At 40.9% G+C, this 18,745-nt stretch overlaps 1 protein-coding gene across 3 annotated transcripts in view; it reads right to left on the reverse strand.

Moving 5' to 3' along the window:
* LOC138738944 (interleukin-1 receptor accessory protein-like 1) overlaps nt 1–18,745 on the reverse strand; it is a 1,251,110-nt gene that overhangs the window by 1,167,155 nt on the left and 65,210 nt on the right. For all 3 annotated transcript variants that reach the window (XM_069890175.1, XM_069890174.1, XM_069890172.1), the window contains one exon: nt 4,332–4,433. In XM_069890175.1, coding sequence (XP_069746276.1) covers nt 4,332–4,413 — 82 coding nt within the window. In that variant the 5' untranslated portion in view covers nt 4,414–4,433. The remainder of the gene's footprint in view (nt 1–4,331; nt 4,434–18,745) is intronic.

Consider the following 18,745-nt stretch of genomic DNA (forward strand, 5'->3'; position numbering starts at 1 on the left):
AGTTGCTGCAAAGTGGGCCAACTTTACATTGGCACCGATGTTAAATCAAAACATAGCTAGAATTCAATTTTGATGCACAAACATTGTAATTGTGGCAAGAATCGTAAAATATCAGCCAGAGAACACAAGGAACAATTGCTGGGATATATGGGAGAAGAGTGGCCTAGATGTTCGGTGACCAAGATATTGTCTCTGCCAAATGACCCTTTAGTGCTTGAGGCACTGGGACGAGCTAAACAACGGTTTGATCCAGGGATCAACGGAGAGGAGTGACCAGGATACAAAAGGGTGAGCACACAAGTGGTGAGGTCCCTTGGATTTGGGCTCATCTCAGGTCAGGTCGCAACTGAAATGGAACAAAGCACTACAGTTAAATGGGTTCAAGCGCACTTCCAAGATAATGGCCCTCGTGGTAACTGAAACTGAGCAGTAAAGTGTATTGTGCCCAGTATTGTGTGCGCAAGACTCACTTCTATCAAATCCGCAAAGAGTCCTGCTAAACTTTGACACAACAAGATGACACAGAGGGAGCTCACTGGAGGATAGTTACCACAGCACCTCGTTTGTATCAGGGCATCTGATGTGTACTTTCAGTCAGCAATGGGAAGAAATGGTGTGGATTTGTATTGACACTAAAACTGTGAATCCAATCCTACATTTATGCCAAATATGCCTAAAATAAATGTTACAATTCAGTCAAAATACATACTGCCCCGTTGCCCACAGCCAGAAATTAAATTCTGTTTCTCTGCTTCAACAAGACTACCAAATAAATGCCAAGCAAAATTAAGTTCCCTATTGTGCAAAAGTCAGTAACATTTGACAAAAGTGAATGACGTTTCAACAAAGGTGTCACTGGAAGTCATCTTTTCTGTTCATGAAATGGATGTCTCCCGGGGCCGCATTTTGATTATAAAGTGAAGAAATTAACCCAAGATCTTACAAGCTCATCATAATTATATTTCACAGTTTGGTGCAGACCTCATTTATTTCCTTGATCATCACATTTGTTTCCAATTCACCTGCAATACACACTTTGATTTGGTTCTCTAGAACCTAATTTTCTTCAACTTATTTTAATTTGTCAACTTGTATATTTCCTTCAACTTGTAATGAAACAGTGAGATACAAATTCTGAACATTGGAAAGGCTGTCCAAAAGGTGAACATGGGGGGCCAGTGCACGTTTTGCTTTGCTACACATCACCCAACATTGACTTGACATTGTAACATATGGCTTAAATGGTCTATTAGCTTTAAGAACACCATGGCAACATTACGTTAGAACAAATGACATAAATGTTGAGGTGTAAATAATACAGAATATGAGGCTTGGATAGAAATTAGGCACTTATTACAGTTGGAATTTGAAGGAAACATGAAGATTATCCAGAAACTGCCATCATTGATTTCGGGGATATCCACAGGGTCTCCCACCACCAACATGCAGAGGTCAATGAACCAACAGAATAGTCCAACCCTCCTGTTGAGGTGCAATCTTTAAAATGCTCCATTCTGTCACATGACATGTGATATTCATGGCATACTAAATTGTAAAACACAAAGAAAGCAACCTCACAAGCCCTAGGGACCTCATTTTCAATTTATGGGATCTTCATATCCCAGATTACTACAGGATGATAATAAACATTGTGAAAAATGTTGAAAAGAATGATGAAATTTATTTTTTTTTAACTCATTTCTTGGATGTTTCTGAGCATTTTGCAATGTACAGTCAAACCCCTGTTAACCGGCATCTACAGAGATCAGTAGTTGCCGGATAAGTGAATTTTCCGGTGGCTTGATTGGTGATCTAATGGTGAGGCATGCCAAATTTTAACTCCATTTTTTTTAACCTATTTATTTTCCTCAATTTATTTGCCAGCTGCTTGAGGCTGCCGGTTGCCTGAATTCCAGATAACAGAGGTTTTACTGTATTTGGATCCTTCTATTGCTTGATAACTCTATTGGTGCCAGACACCTGAGATCCCCAAGAAATGACATCAGCAAGCATCATCAGAAAATAGGCATTCATTCAACAGCGACAGTGAACACTATTGCTTGGCCCTGTACAGCAAAATCCACTGACCAATGGAAATCTTCTTTCACAAACACCTTTTTCAATCTTGTAAGTGCACGATATCATAAAAATCTCTCTTCACTTTGAAATCCTTGCTGTAAATGGTGCCCGTAAGTGCACCAAATTCTCCAATTATATCTTAATCAATATCTTGCACAGATTTGTCACCACTTTATATTTTCAATCAACAGCCCATGCATTTGGATCTTTTTTATTTTCTGAGAAAGGTGGATTATTTTTAAGGTGACAAAATATTATTGCAGATTTCAAATTTGTGACAAACTTTTAGTTTTTCAATGCCATTAAGTGTCATAATGTGGTAGGAAACCTTGTTCCCTGACCATTCCTTCCAGAGCAAGTTAGAGAAAAAGTTTGACCAGCGTCATGAGCTTTACTATTCTATATTATAGGTGAGTATAGGATGATCTGTTTATGCCCTATGGGATCAAATAACCTGACCACAGTCAACATCAAGACTCACACTATTTGTGTTCAGTGCTAACATCCTATCCTTCAAGCAATAATTCAATGACCGCAGAAGCAAAAAAGGGAACAATGAAAGCACAATCTCCTTTAATTGAACTGAGTGATTATTTCTCCGTGCATCTCAGCACAGAAAAAAACTAAATACCAGAGCTTGCATCAAAAGGAAGATTCCTTTTTCTGAGATATACTGCAAACATTTCCAGTCACTGCTTGTACCAAATATCATGTTCAAACTACAAACTTGAATATAATACATTGTAACAACTTCAGCTCAACACAAGATTCTCTGGAATACACTTCGTCATGTGTGATGTGTGGAACACATGTTCTTTACAATTAAAACAAACATTAATTAAATAATTAAAATGTTAGACCAGGTTTACATTTATAATTGAGCTAATAGCATTTTTGACTTGATTTACCGTGACAGCACGTCTGACCAAATATCAGATCCTTTACTTCATCTACAATGCATGAGATATCAATCCACTTTAAATATAAATATCCTAAAGACATAAGTTACATTAAATTCCTCTCAAACATTCAAAACCAAAAACTAAAAGTATGATTGATAGGTGCAAGAATATTTATTTACTTTCTCTCATGGATATATTTTTCACATGTTTCATCAATCTAATTCCACTCTTCAGTTAAATGGAGTAAGCCTGATGTCATGACTGCATGAGTAACCCTTGGAAGGATCTTGAGAGCTTTAACAATTTTAAGCCATTTTAAAACCCTTGGTTGCAAACTATTTTAAAGCTCTTCACCCCTCCTGCACTGACCTATCTGTCCTCAGCCGCCTCCACTTCCAGGGTGAGGCCAAGCACAAACTGGTGGAACAATGCATCATATTCCACCTGGATTATCTATAACCCAATGTTAATTTTAGGTAACCTGCATTCCTTCTGATCTTTTGCCTCCCCCTTCCTTCTGAATTCACCCCCATCCCCAGCCTCCTGCTATCCAGTTACTTGCCTTTCTCCCATCTGGATCACCCACGCGTTCAACCTGCCCTTCTCCTTCATTTTCCCATCTGGCCACCATCCTTCCCTTTTTTTTTCTTCCACTTACTACCTTGCTTTCTCATCTGATTCCATCACCCGTAGCCTTTCGTGGTCTCGCCACCCAGCTACCTCCCCGCACCAACAAGACTCCATCTCACCAACACCTTGTTGTGCCAGTTGATTTCTTTTTCTCTCATAGAGCATGTTAAAGGTAATATCATAAAAATATTAATATCCTCACTACCATTTAATACATTCATTGGAAACATTCATAGCGCTTCCGATTGGTACGATAAAACCAACTGCTGATTGTCCACGTTGCACACAAAACCTTGCAAAGACGCCACAAGTCATTGGAGACACCATCTTTCAAATTCTAAGAAATGAGGCCAATTCTGTCAACAATTCATTGATCTCAACAAAACTGATATAATTCTCCCCTCCCCCCCCATTCAAGTCACACGACTCTCCAGTTGATTAATAATATAAAAACACAAAAAGAAAATCTATGCCCAAGAAGCCCAAAAATTGATTAATTTTTTAAGATAGAACTGTCAAAACTGTTGAAGAATCACTTCTCAATGCAGCTAATAGACTTCTGGCATGCATTGCACATGAACAAAATTGCTGCAGCTTTTTGTGGCTTAAAACGACTGGTGCAATGTTGCACAAAATAATAATCGATCATGGATTACTATTGCAAATAGATTTCAAAAGTACTTCCAATACAAAACTTGGAACTGAAAGCTTCTTGCTTACCAGAGCCTCGTTTGGACACGATCTTCAGGCTTTGAACGGTAGATGTATAGAAGAAAACCATTAATTGAATAGCGACTTTCATCTTCCAGCTTGAAGTTCAACCTAAAACAAAATATGATGGCTGTTAGTGGCAGAAACAACACACATAGTGAACCAGTTCACTGGCATTTTCACTGCAGACATTTGGTACAAAAGGCATGATGAATACATTCTGAAATGTATAAAGGTCTTTTAAATGCTCTGGACAATATTTGCATTGTGCCACTTGTGACAGAGTATAGAGAGGTGTTTTGTGGACAAATAGGGAAAGATTTGTTAGAGCAGGTCATACACAAACACTTTAAAACAAAGTTTTTGCAGGGGTTTTGCAGAGTGCTCACAGACTCATGATGGACTGTTTGCAAAAGGCAACAATGTAGCAACATGCCAGGCAGCTTTGTCTGAAAAAACAGTTTGCTGTCTGGAAGAGCATGTGATCTTTGCAGGCAGAAGCAAAACACCTGGGCTCTCAGAGTAGGAGAGAGTGAGAGAGAGGAGAGAGGGTTCAAGAGGGTCAAGCTGGCAAGCTTTGAAAGATGACCTGGTCAAAGTAGAGGACTGGCTGTCTGGTGTTTCCCTTGAAATAGGAGAAACAGAAAGGAACTCTGTGGTGATCTGAAAGAAAGAGGTTATCCTCGGGAGAACCCTGAAAGGGGGCAAGTTTAGTCAGCAAGACACTGTAGTGGCTGTCCTGGAATGAGAAAACTCTCTCTGAAAACCAGCAAGAACCCTCCTGAGTGGTAACTGTTTACCTGTTAAGCACCAAACCCTGGTGAACTTTATTAATGCTAACTTCTGTGCACAGTACAAGAATTGCCTGCAACCAGTGAGATTGGACTGTGAACCAAAGAACTTTTCTAAACTTATAAACATTTTACACACACATACGCTTGGAATTAGGAGGGGGTGGGGTTAAGTAGATTAAGTAAGTCAATAGAGATAAGTTAAAGTTTGATTCTGTTTTCATGTTCAAAGATAATTAAAAGACACTTTTGTTTAAGTATTCCTTTGTATTGGTGAATATCTATTGCTTCTGGATTTTGGGATCCTCTGGACTCTAACACACTAAACTCAAACTGAGAGTTTGGTCTACTCCAATGCCCAAACATGCTGGGGTCTTTTTATCATTCTTCTCAGCACTATAAATATTTCTTTTGAGATAGATGCTCTTTAACGGATAATAATCTCTCCTCAACATCATCAAGACAAAAGAAATGATCATCGACTTCAGGAGAAGGGGTAAGAGCCTACACCCACTCACAATAATGGTGCCTATATCGAAAGGATATAGTTGGAACAAGTTCCAGATGGCTGTAAATGCAGCCCAGAACATAATGAAAACTTTCTCTCCCTCCATGCACTCCATCTGCATCTCCTGCTGTCAACATATCGAAAAACCTTCACTGTCCACAACACCTCTTAGTGTCATTGGCAAATCGACTAATCCAATTTACCACATTTACATCCAAATCACTGATATAGTTGACAAACAACAATGGTCCCAGTACCTATCCTTGAAGCCCGCCACCAGTAACAGGCTTCCAATCTGATAAGCAATCATCCATTGCTTCACTCTGGCTTCTCCCGCTCAGCCAGTGTCACCATGAATACCTAATGTTTGAACCTTCCTGACTAACCTCCACATGGGACCTTGTCAAAGCCCTTACTAAAGTCAATGTAGACGACGTCCACAGCCTTTCCTTCATCAACTTTCTTGATAACCACCTCAAAAAACTCTATAAGATTGGTTAAACATGATCTTCCACCCATAAAGCCATGTTGACGATCCCTAATCAGTCCCTGGCGATCCAAATAATTGGATATCAATCTCTTAGATCGCCTTCCATTAATTAACCTCCTAATGATGTCAGGCCGACTGGCCTATAATTTGCAGGATTACTTTTGGAGCCTTTTTAACTCCATAGTTAAATTGTGCTCAATACACAAACTCTATGTAATGCTAGAATAACCTGTTAGTCGGCTTGTAAAAGAACCCTTTATACTATAGTAGGTTGTTTGAGAACAAAAGATCAAATTTAAACATGGTTGGTGAAACGGTTCGTGCAATACCTTAACAGCGCCAGTGATCGGGACCAGGGTTCAAATGCTGCACTGTCTGTAAGGAGCTTGTACTTCTCCCCATGTCTGCTTGGGTTTTCCCCAGGGGCTCCGGTGTCCTCCCACCATCCATAATGTACCGGGGGTGGAGATTAATTGGGAAGCACGGACTCATGGGCTGAAATGATCTATTACCATGCTGTATGTATGTTTAAATTTAAACATTAAGTTACTATAACATCTTCTCCAGATTAAAGAACAAAGTGAGAAGATAAGCTAAACAAACTTAAATTTACAGCTACAGCTTTGAAATGGTCAGTGATCTTGTACAAACCTTAAAAGACTCCACAGCTAATTCAAACTTCTCAAAATTGGGCATACAACATCAAATTGGTAAAATTAATCACAGATCACGGCAGATGAAATTTGCAATTCTACAAAACAATGTTCGTCTGAATACACGGTTGGGGAAGCGATTAGCGCAACACCTTCACAGCGCCAGCAATCGGGTCGAGACTTGGGTTTGAATCTCTCACTGGCTGTAAGGAGCTTGTATGTTCTCCCCATGTTTATGCAGGTTTTCTTTGGGGGCTCCAGTTCTCTCCCACCATTCAAAACATACCGGGGGTGTAAGTTAATGGCGTGTAAATTGGGTGGCACAGACTCGTGGTCCATAATGGCCTGTTAACATGCTGGTTATTTAAATTTAAATTAGCTATCAATAGCATCACATGTAAAACTGCCTTTTGAATCCGTTGCAAACTTTACATTTTAAAATCATGTCCTAAAAGTACATTCACATATTTTTATTAGGATTGAGAAAGTTTATTAGACTTACAGCTCACCTGCAGTATCACACTAAGATCTTCATATGTTGAAGAAATATCAAAACTCTCTGAAGTAACATCCATATCCCTGGTTTATGCACATTTGACCACAATGGTTTGTAGTCTGGAAATTTATGTTCTGGTAATCTATAGTGAGACTGAAGATGCTGAGGTATTATTTTATTCAATAAAAAATTGAACAAATTCCAACCAATTTCTTAAATCTCATAAGATATCTCTGTACATCAATCACCCTATGTCAAATATCAGCAGTTTCATGGATCTATTCGTTGTCAGAAATTCGTCTCTATTTGGCTGCAAATAACCCACTGTTAGCAGCCAACCAGTCAATGTCTCTTAAACCTATCTCACTCCTACAATTATTCTGGTGTGTATTTCAATTCTCCAGCACTTCCCTCTTTCAGACCTTCCCCTCATCATTCTTTATTTTCCACGAGCCATTTTGGTCACACTCTTTGTATTATCATCACTGTCCTTTTCCCTCTGGGATCCCCCATCATATGTATTTTAGCACATTCGAGATAATCGACAACCTTCTTGCTTGATGTTGCTGGGAGATCTATCCAGCAGGTACTGCAATGCCTCTGGATCCAAAATAAAAAAAATGTTCTCGTTGACGTATGGTTGAGGAGACAGTGAATTTAAGAAATAGAAGACTCAAAACTCGACTGGAAGTAGTACTTCAAATGCCTTTGTCTCAAACTGTAGCCAAATGGTCTTTCTTTTGACTGAATCCTGAACAAGATCAGACACAGATCCCTTTACGACATACTGATGAAAATATCTTGACAGAATTTAAAGCCCCTTTAACACTTGCATCCCAGTAAATTGGTCATTCAGTGTCCTGGGATAGGAATGGGGGTTTGCCCTTTCACACTAGACCACTCCTAACTGGGACACTGAACGCTTTCACACTTGCAAGGGTTTATCCCCGACATTTGGTCTGTTTTTCCCTTAATCAGAAGTGCCTGATATACAATTTCCCGTTTCACAGTTGCCTGATCTCAATGCTGGCGTCTGTTGACGCTGGCAATTGTACTGGGGGTTGAGGCCGGCAATCCCCGGCATGAGATGATGACATCTGGCGCTGGCATTGAGCAGATTTTGCTTTCATACTTGCCACTTTAAAGGCCGATTGGCGTTAGATTCCTAGGATCACAGGCTTAAGATAGAAATTCACAGTGTTGAATCAGTGAGAGGCAGAGATACTGATGAAAGAAACAGGCCAAGGCTAAAAGCTAGAATTCAAGACAATAATTGAGGAGGCAGCTGAAACCCACAAATGGGAGAGCCAAGGGAGAAATGAAGAGCACCTGAAGCAATTTGTCTCAGCAGTGGATTGTCCAAAACCCATTGTTCAAATCTTTGAATCTTGGTAAAGTGGGACGACTTCTTGCAGTACAACAGCCCCACTCCGACCATAGAAAGCCCATCTTTTATTCAGGGTGTGGTATTTGTAAGCTGCTGTGGGTGTGGGGATGCTGATCACTTCATAATCGCTGCTATAAATCCAAAGGAAATTGCTTCACTGTTTTCTTTTTTGGAATGTGACATTTGACACAAAAAGATTCACGTCATTTTTATGGGCTATATCTAACATAATGACAACATAAGCACTGCATTTGAAAACCACAGTCAAATAAAACAACAACCAAATATCAGCGACTTAATTTTGATCAAATCACTTGGCTTATACAACCATTGTAGGAGAAAATATATCTCAGTATAAAAACATCACAATGCATGTCCACCACATTAATATCAGTTATATTTCTGGGATCTTTTTCTACAGTAATAATGCTACACTAATCAAGAAGGGTTTCTTGTATGGGGTGAATGCCTGAAAGGAGGGTTGTCAGAGATGCCTGCAACAATGATTTGAGTAAATATTAAAAGACTTTAAAATGTCTTGCATTGCATTTTATCTGCCCAAATTTATGTGAGATGATTAAAATTATTTGTGCATGGGTTTCCATCAAAATGAGGTTCAATTACCAAAATTAAAATTTAATTCAACAAATGTATTAGTCCAAAAATGTCAAAGAAATTATGACTTCGTGTCTGGGTGATAAAAATAATTCAGGAAATAATTAAAGAATTGTTTTCTTCCTCCCCCCCCCCCCCCCCCACCCCACAAGAGCTTATTTATGATGCGGCAGCTACACTTGAATTGTCAGTGCCTGCTCCAATCACGAGCGAGCACTCCGAAGCGATTTAGAGAGTGTATCAAAAAGTGTGTTTTATTTCCTGATATCCTATCTGTGGGAATTATTGATTTGGATTGGCTGCTCAGGCAGCCTGGTGCCACCACAGCTGTGAAAAGTCAACGATTCCCTTTGAATTAATGCCTGGCATCAGCGGGCTTTGGAAAAGAGGAAGTTCTCTGCACGAGGATTGTTGGAACTTCGCGGGGAACATCCTTTGAGCTCAGCAGCACATGCCTTTGCTTTAGAATCAAACGTGCTGGACAACCATTTCAGAGAAAAATATCCCACTTGATAACAAAGGAGAAACACAACTCATCATCCAAGCCAGTCATATATTGACCTCTTAAAATAATCTGGCAATATTACGTTGCTCAAAATAAACTGAGAAACATGGTGCCATTGGTGTTTATTTTCACACAATGGTTGTCAATTAAATCACAAGCATCAAAATGCCTTCAAAGTAACACCATAAATCCATTTCAACATCTTTCAATCACATTTCACAGATAAAACAGCATGATGATGCTTTACTGCTCAAGAAATTTACACACACAAAAAAAATGATTAAAAATCCCATGCTGATTAAATATAGGGTAATCCATGGAGTGGAACAAACTTTGACCGGCACCTACAACTGAGAACTGACCTGTAAATCATATTGAGTGGCACATGCATTCTAATTTGCATTGATAAGTAAAGTAAACACGTTATTTTTTTTCTTTCAAATTATGAGCAACAAATCTTTCCACTTTGCTCTGCTGCCACTTTAATCAAATCAGCCTCATTCCCCGATGATATATTTGACATCTTTTAAGAATATTTACCAGTGGCGATGGGGGAGGAAAAGAATGCACAGGGCATCTTAAAAGCTGCTCTCCATCAATTAATATCAAGACAGGAAGATAAACCTCGATCATTTCAGGTGAATCTGGCCAGGTAATATCGATGTAAAGAAGTGAAGAAAGAGAGAAAAGTTTGTTATTTGTCGGTGTTGTTAATAAACATGATATGTGTAAAAATACAAATGTTATACAAAAAGTGATTGTGTGTCTGTCATTCACGACCATCCTACCACAATCCAAATTTGACGATGATTTGCTTCTTAGAAACAGTCTCAATAACAAAGTCACTACAGATCTCTGTGCTCCATGATTATGCCTTGAAGAAAATCCGCAAAGATGCACCGCAGTTCACTGGGGACTGCAAGGATCATTATTAAAACTAATTGCTAATTTTACAAGGTAAACAAGCAGCCTTCTGGCCTAAGTGGAACATTTTCCAACAAATTACATTCAAATGAAAGGCATTGTTTCACAAACCTGAAGTTTAATGATTCAGGCAATAACTATGGTTCTGCCACAATAATAATTACAGAAAAACTTCAAAATCTAACACATTGCAAAGACCCACTTTGCAAAGTCATGCTAACTGGCATTGAGCTGCAGGCTGAAGATTAAAAGAGTAACTAGCTGGATTATCATGCAAAGAAATTATCGTGTAACCATAAAAACACAATGCTGGAGAAATTCAGCTGGTCAAAAAGTGCCCTTTATCACAAAGGTAAAAATAAATAACCGACATTTCAGGCTTGAGCCCTCCATCAAGGTATGGAAAAAAAATGTCAGCAGGCGTCCGAACAAAAGAGTAGGGAGGGGTGTGTGGTCGCAAAGGCAGGAGGTGATAGGTAGAAAAGGGAGAGAGGGGACAGCAGTGATGGCTGGGTGAAGGGAGGGAGGAAAACTGGAAAGGGGAAGGGAGAAGAGGAGAGCAGGTTAGCAGAAACTGGTGTTAATGCCTTCTGGACGGAAAATAAGGTGTTGCTCCTCTGATTTGCGACTGGTCGTGGTGGACAGTGCATAAAGCCATGGACAAACATGTGAGTGGGAGAGTGTGACACAGAACTGAACAAGATTTCAATATGTATATCTAACTTTTTCTTTAATATTCTTTCTTTTTTCTTTTTTTATGGCTCTCCTTAGGAGAGTTGGCTGAAGTGAGGGGGGGGGGGTCTTTTTTCCTTTTTCTTTTCTTTTATATAAAAAAAGCTTTCATGTTCATGTTTAACTGCTGCATATGTCATATATTATTTGTTTTTTGAACAAATAAAAAAAGTTTAAAAAAAAACTGAAATGGGTGACTTCTGGGAGGTCTCTGTCACTGGTGCGGATGGAGCGAAGGTGCTCATCAAAGCCATCTCCAAATCTACGCCCAGTCTCTCCTTTCTCCTATTGTTAGGAGCGCCAGGCAATGGTCATAGTGACTCTTTGTTTGCCTTACAGTACCCAAAAGTTGAAGGATATCATGTAGATTACATTTTTATATATTATTATATGACAATAAAAGGAACTTTTGATATTCCAGATTCTCCACAACAAGATTTTGGATTATTTATTGATTGATCAGATTAGGATGGTGTCACTGACAAGGCCAGAATTTGTAGCCCATTCCAATGGTCGCAACAAAGGTGGTGATAAGGAAGCTTCGTAGACTGCTGCAGTCCTCCTGAGGTAAATACTGCCATAGCACCAGTGGTGCGGAGAGGGACTTGCCGAATTTAGACCCACACGTGGAGGGCTGGCAGCATATTTCCCAGTCAACATCACGCCCTTTTTGAAGGCAAACCAAAAGGTGGTGGGGTTCCTATGCACTTGTTCCCATTTACTGTCTTATGGTAGGTTTGTGAGGAACTCGTGGTTACCACGTCTGTAAGTAGCTGCAGTGCATTTTGTGGAATGTACACACTGCAGCCACCGTTGACTGGAATGAAAGATCACGATGATTGTTGGACTGCCAGTTAAGTGGGCTACTTTGTCCTGGGAGTTGTTGAAATTGCATTTTGCCAGGCAAGTGGGTGATATCATCCTCTTGACCTCTGCAGTGTAGATAACTGAAAGGGCTTGGGGGGGCCATGAAACAAATCATTTGATTCAGGAGAAGCAGCCTCCAATTGACTCCTGTTATTCGGCTATCCATGTTGCCATTCAGGTGACCTTTTCTTTGACCCCCCCCCACAGATGTTGATGGTGGCAGACTCAACACTCAAAGACTTTGTCATCAGCAATGGTGGATGGTCCTTCCTTGAGACTTTTCTCATTTGCCACCAAGTGGTCCATTCTTCAGTGTTGTGAAGGTCTTGGAGGGCCCAGGCAAAAAGTGTTTCTTTTATTCAGGGGCTGCAAACTATCACTTTCCCTCATCTTTGTCTCAGTTCTGCCAAATGACGTGGATGAATCAGTGAAGGCCCGAACTGCAAAGCATATTCTTGGTGACGGAGAGCTTCAAAAATCATCTGCAGGGAACAATGAACTGAGATGGCTGAATTCTGAAATAACACAGGTGCCAGGCTGTGATTGTGACTGATGCTGGAACAATCGAAGGGAAAAGGTTGCTTGTGTCCCTCTTCACTGCCCATTTATTTCAGGTGAAGCTAACCAATTATAGGAACAGGCACTGCATGGGTTTTATGGGAAATCAACCTCATTGCAGTGAGGATACAGCCCCTCTGTCGTGTTATAGTACCGACATGCAAAATGTAATAGGTATCGATTGACTCATCCCTACAAGGTTTGTGCAATGTGTTGTGGGTCCTCAGCCACAGCCTTGGGTCCCATTACCATCTTCAAAAAGCACACCCTTTGCTTTGTCATGACCGTCAAGCGAGGCTGCCAACCTCGCTTCATCGTCGCTGCTGACGTCAACCTCAGGGATGGGACAATATGAACAGCAGGAGCACAGGTCTGTGGAAATGGCTGAGGAACTCCGCAGCAGACGAGACAGCAAATTTTATTGCCATGTCCACATGGCAAAAAGATTTATCCTAATTTCAGCCATTTGCCCACAACTATTTAAGTCACAATACATGAAGTGTTCCCTGAACATGATAAGGGAGTCTGCCATTCTTTCAGACAGTGACTTCTAAAGCCTCATCATTAAACCAATTAAAGTTTTTTTGCATCTTTCCACATATCTTTCTACCTTGCACCATAAACCAACTGACCTCTCTGCAAAACAATCTCTTCACCTTATTCTGGCCACATGTAATTTTGTTCATCACAAGTGAATGTCCCCAAATGCACCCATCCCAAAAGCAACCAGAATAAAACCAATATATATTTTTTCATAACAAAGCTCTCCCCATTGAGGAGAATGGCTAGTGTAGCAGTAAGTGCAAGGCTCATACAGGGCCACTGTCCTGGGTGGGTGTGCTGATACAATCGTCAGACTGTCTGTGACTGTCTGTGCCTGTCTGCGTTCCTACCTTCCGACCGTAGGGGGCGACCTACTGTCCTTGTAGGGTGGTAACTGTGAGGCTGGCTCCATCTACTCCCTGCCAATCACCATCCCCATATAAAGGCTCAAGCCAGCCCTTGCATCGGCGGTAGAGCACATGGAGCCAGAAGGGATACTGGACCTTGTGTGCAAGTTTAAAGCTAATTATAGCCCAAGTGCTACAGTTTCCTCCCACCCTTCAAAACGTACAAAAGTTTTATGTTAATTGGGATATTTGGGCAGCATGCATTCATGGGCCAGAGAGGCCTGTTACCATACTCTATATCTCAATATAAATCTAAAGTCTCTGTTCATACCCTCCATAAATATCATCTGCAACTTCTCTGCAGTAGAAGCACGTCCTTCGACTGCTGTGATGTCCACAACTGAATGCAGTTCCCCAGCTGTGTTCCAAATGATGTTTTGTGCACTTTTAGCAATATCAATCTGCTCTGATTTTGTGCTTCAGCCAAAGTGAAATTCTTGCACGACATCCAATCAACTGATCTACCCGCCCGGGTACTTGCACAGATCTATTATGAATGTGTACACTGAGCTCCCTCTGCTCCTCTACACTTCTCTATATTTTTTTTTGCTGTGGAAATCCAGCAGATGAAGTATTCATTTCCCCCTCCAAAAGAATACACAGGACTCAAAGTGTACAATTTCTAAACTGCACTGAACACACCAGGACTACTTCAAAAGAACCTAAGTCTTTTATCTCTCCCAGTGGGAACCAGATTTTCCAATTGGAAATGCAAGGTAAATTTAGGATGCTGCTATTTTCAAAAATTAATAGCCATCAATCTTCAACTCAGTGTTTAATTAATGTCTCCAATATACAAGAGTGTGTGTGTGTGTGTGTGTGTGTGTGTGTGTGTGTGTGTGTGTGTGTGTGTGTGTGTGTGTGTGTGTGTGTGTGTGTGTGTGTGTGTGTGTGTGGGGGGGTGTATTTATACACACACAATGCTCCGGAGGAACACTGTTTTGCCTGGCTGTATAGGGCAGGAAAAGGTTGGCTATAGGAAGTCCAAGCTTAGACCCACAGACATAGCACTTGTATTCGGTGAAGTAGTCACCCATTCTATAGTCTTGCAGATGCAGAAGATGCCATACTGAGTAATCATGCCCATGCCCAATAGCATTATCAGGCAAGGTGAGGCCAAATGTGAACTTGAGGAAAAACACAATTTCTCTTGGCCAGCCCAAAATCCAACAGCATGAAGATAGATTTTTTCCAATTTGGGTAACCCCCACCTCTATGTGGTCCTATCCTTTCTTTCCCAACTTCATCCAAGCTTCCCTCTCAATCCCATTCCCCACCCATGGTCTCACCCTCTATTTGGCTTTCCTCTTTCTGAAGGGTACCCTTCTCACCCCTTTGCCCCTTCCCATCTTTCCCAATTCCTTCCCGTTTCTTCCCAACTTGATGTCATCTCTAACTATTTTTGTCTCAATAAAGAGACTCTGTTGGAATCATTGACCAAGTCTGTCCATGGATGCTGCTTGGCCCTCTGAATCCACCCAGCTTCTCAGTGTTTGCTCAAAATTCCAGCAACTGCAGCTGATGTGTTTCAATATATGGGGATCTTTGGCCTGCAAGAGTGAAAGCAGGTGAGCCAGTCTGGCTGTGCATGAGACCATGGACAGACATGTCAGCAAGAGAATTGAATGGTGAATCGAAGTTGGGGACCACCTGCAAATAGGAGGATCAACAACAACATCTCATCATCCATCTGGGCACCCTCCAATCGGATGGCATTAATATCAACTTCTCTGGCTTTACTTAAACCCCCCCCCCCACCTTTGTCCATGTCCCCCTTCCCTGCATACCATTCCATCATATTGTCTCCTGCTACCAAGCCAGTTTTGCATCCAATTGGCTAATTTTTAGCTCTAGAACTCCTGCAATCTAAGCTTACAGACTATTCTGTACCTTCCCGAAAGCCTTGAGAAAATCCATCCAGACAATAGCTGTCTCCTTCCCTCTTCAATCCTTCTGGTCAGCTCTTCAAAAAACTTGAGGTAAAATTTCCCAGGCTGACTCTCCCCAATCATTCCTCGTCTTTTTAAACGCTGGTAAATTCTGGCTCTCAGAAACACCTCCAATAACAGCGCTCTGTTGATCCACGGCTTTTGCACAAAGCCTTTCCGAAATGAAGGCATGGGTCGTGACTTGGATAATAGTTACATTCAGAAAAGCTTATTATGATGCAGTGCAATTTTAATTGTCAGAAAGTTTTACTGCTTTGCTCCATCATGGAGCAGTTGGAAGTGGCTAATTATGAAGCAAAGTACTGAAAAAGGTACTGGAATGTATCCCTTTTGCTAAAAAGGGAAACACTACACTTCAAAGCTGAATAATAAGAGAGTACCCACTTACTTTAAATGTGAAAATCTGCAGTGACATGCATTGGAAATAAAAGGAAGCCAACATTTTGGACCTGAGCCCTTCCTTTTGCCTGACCAATTTTTCCTTATTCCTGTCAAAGAGCTCAGACCTCCACTGTTGGTTACCCTTTACTTCTTATCAGTGCTGCGCGATCTGCTGAGTTTCTCCAGTGCATTTGGGTGTTGCAGAGTGCCAACTTATGGGCGGCACACTTGGCGTAGCGGTTAGCACAACACTGTTACAGCACCAGCGATCGGGACCTTGATTCAAATCCTGCGCTGTCTGTAAGGAGTTTTTACATTCTCCCTGTGCCTGCATAGGTTCCCCCAACCCCCACCCCAGGGGCTTGTTTCCTCCCACCACTCAAAACATATTGGGGATTATATGCAATTGGCAGTAATTGGACAGCATGGGCTCAGAGGCCAAAATGGCCTGTAACCCTGCTGTATGTCTCAATTTAAAAAATAAAATTAAAAATTTTAAAATATCACACTTATTTGCTTTTCTGCCTGTGCTAAAGCGCTCTACTGTCATGAGTCTGAATGCGTTGCGAGGTCGGTTTTATCTCATCTGAAATCTTGTTTGCCTGCCACTATGGATCAACATCAATTATCCTACTGTGCTAATAGGTCAACAGAGGATGCCATTTCAACTGTGCTAGACTCTTCTATAACTCACCTACTATTTATTGATTATAGTTCAGCTTTTCAAACTGCTGTACCATCAAAGCTGATAACCAAACTTTGTTCGTATGGTATCAGCTCATCCTTCTGCAATTGCATTCTGGACTTCCTTACTAACAGACCTCAATCTGTTAGGTTGGGCAACATTTTCTCCTCCAGTATCACCGCGAGCACCAGAATGCCCCAGGGTTGCGTGCTGAGCCCCCTTTTGTATTCCATCTTGACTTCCGACTGCATTCCTACGTACAACTCAAACCTAATTATAAAGTCAGCAGATGACACCAAGGTGGTAGGCCTGATCACAGGGGACGATGAAACGGCTGATCAGGGTGAGGTTCAGCGCCCAGCCTTGTGGTGCGCTGAGAACAATTTGTTACTCAATAGCCAGAAGACAAAAGAGATCATTGTGGATTTTAGATGGCCAGGAAACCACACACATGTCCTGATTTACAGCAATGGAGCAGCGGCGGTGGAGCGGTTACAGAGCTTCAAATTCCTTTGGGGGGGGTAGGGGGGAGGGTCCATATCTCTGATGATCTCACATGGTCTTTGAATTTCTCAACGTTGATCAAAAAGGCACAACTACGTCTTTTCTTTTAGATGTATGAAGAAGTTACACCTCAGCTGCTGGGGATATCTATAGCTGAACTATGGAGAGCGTGCTGACATACAGTATTTCGGTATGGTTTAAAAATTGTTCTGCACAAGACAGGAAAGCACTCCAGCAGGGAGTGAAAACTGCCCAATAAGTTGTTGGGATGCAATTGCCTCCCATTGTATCTATCTATAGGGGATGATGTTTGGACAGGGCAAGGAATATCAGTAAAGAAGCAACACACCCTAACCATGAACTATTTACTTTCCCACCATCAGGCAGACACAAAAGGAGCCTTCGATTTAGAACGACGAGACTTAAAAAGGAGCTATGATAATATTAAATACCAATTCACAGCATTGAGCGGTGCAGCACTTATAATTCAGAATCAGTAATTTTTTAATAATTTATTTTAGAATATTGAAGTCTAATTGTACATGGTTTATTATGTTTTTTTATGTATGCATTTACTGTATTGTTTTCTCTTTTATATTCTGGTCAATGCTAATTATGCTTCTTTGGCTGGTAAACCAGCATTATGACAACAAGATGTATCACATCACATTTTCCCTTCCGATTTTGAAACAATATTGTTTTGCAGAAACACATTTACCAGTTTTATGCTGGTGGTTCTTTTAGTTCTAATGCATTTACTGTTTCGGAGGGTAACACCAAAAGGTTAATGATCACGAATATCGACCCAGAGACCGACGGTATTGTGACAGATATTGTGTGACTGGCATTCATGAAGCAGACAATCTGAAATGTCAAAAGTAATATCAAGCAAACAGATTTTAAACTCTTGACTCCTTCCCGTTTACACAGTGGCTAAGCTTCATGAAATATTACCATTATGAAAATTGTTGGATCTCAAATGAAAATGTCCAAGCACACAACAAAATAAATGCAGGAATTTGCAGGAGAATCCTGATACTTCAGTGCTGAATTTTGCAAAACTGTAAGTCTCTCTCTTGCTGCCTGGACTGGAGCAGCAGCTTACAGATTCAAGATTCTTTTTATTGTTAGATAATAAATAGTACATTGAGTGTGTAATATGCATGATATGGTTCACCTTTTGTCTGCTGTAAGGCAAACGAAGAAACACCATGAGGACTGCCCAGCACCCCTAACAATAAGAGAAAGAGAAGCAACAGAAAATCCATTCAGAGACACCGGGCATCCGTGAATTCACCTCCAACACTCCCGCAGTATCTGCAGATTCCACTTAAAACCACTGGCCACCCGAGCTCCAGATCATATCGATGATCAGGACGCCTTCAGTGTCCAAGGCCCGTCGAGAGCCTAACTTGCACTCAGCACCCT

Source organism: Narcine bancroftii, chromosome 7 (genome assembly GCF_036971445.1).
Source record: "Narcine bancroftii isolate sNarBan1 chromosome 7, sNarBan1.hap1, whole genome shotgun sequence".
NCBI lineage: Eukaryota > Metazoa > Chordata > Chondrichthyes > Torpediniformes > Narcinidae > Narcine > Narcine bancroftii.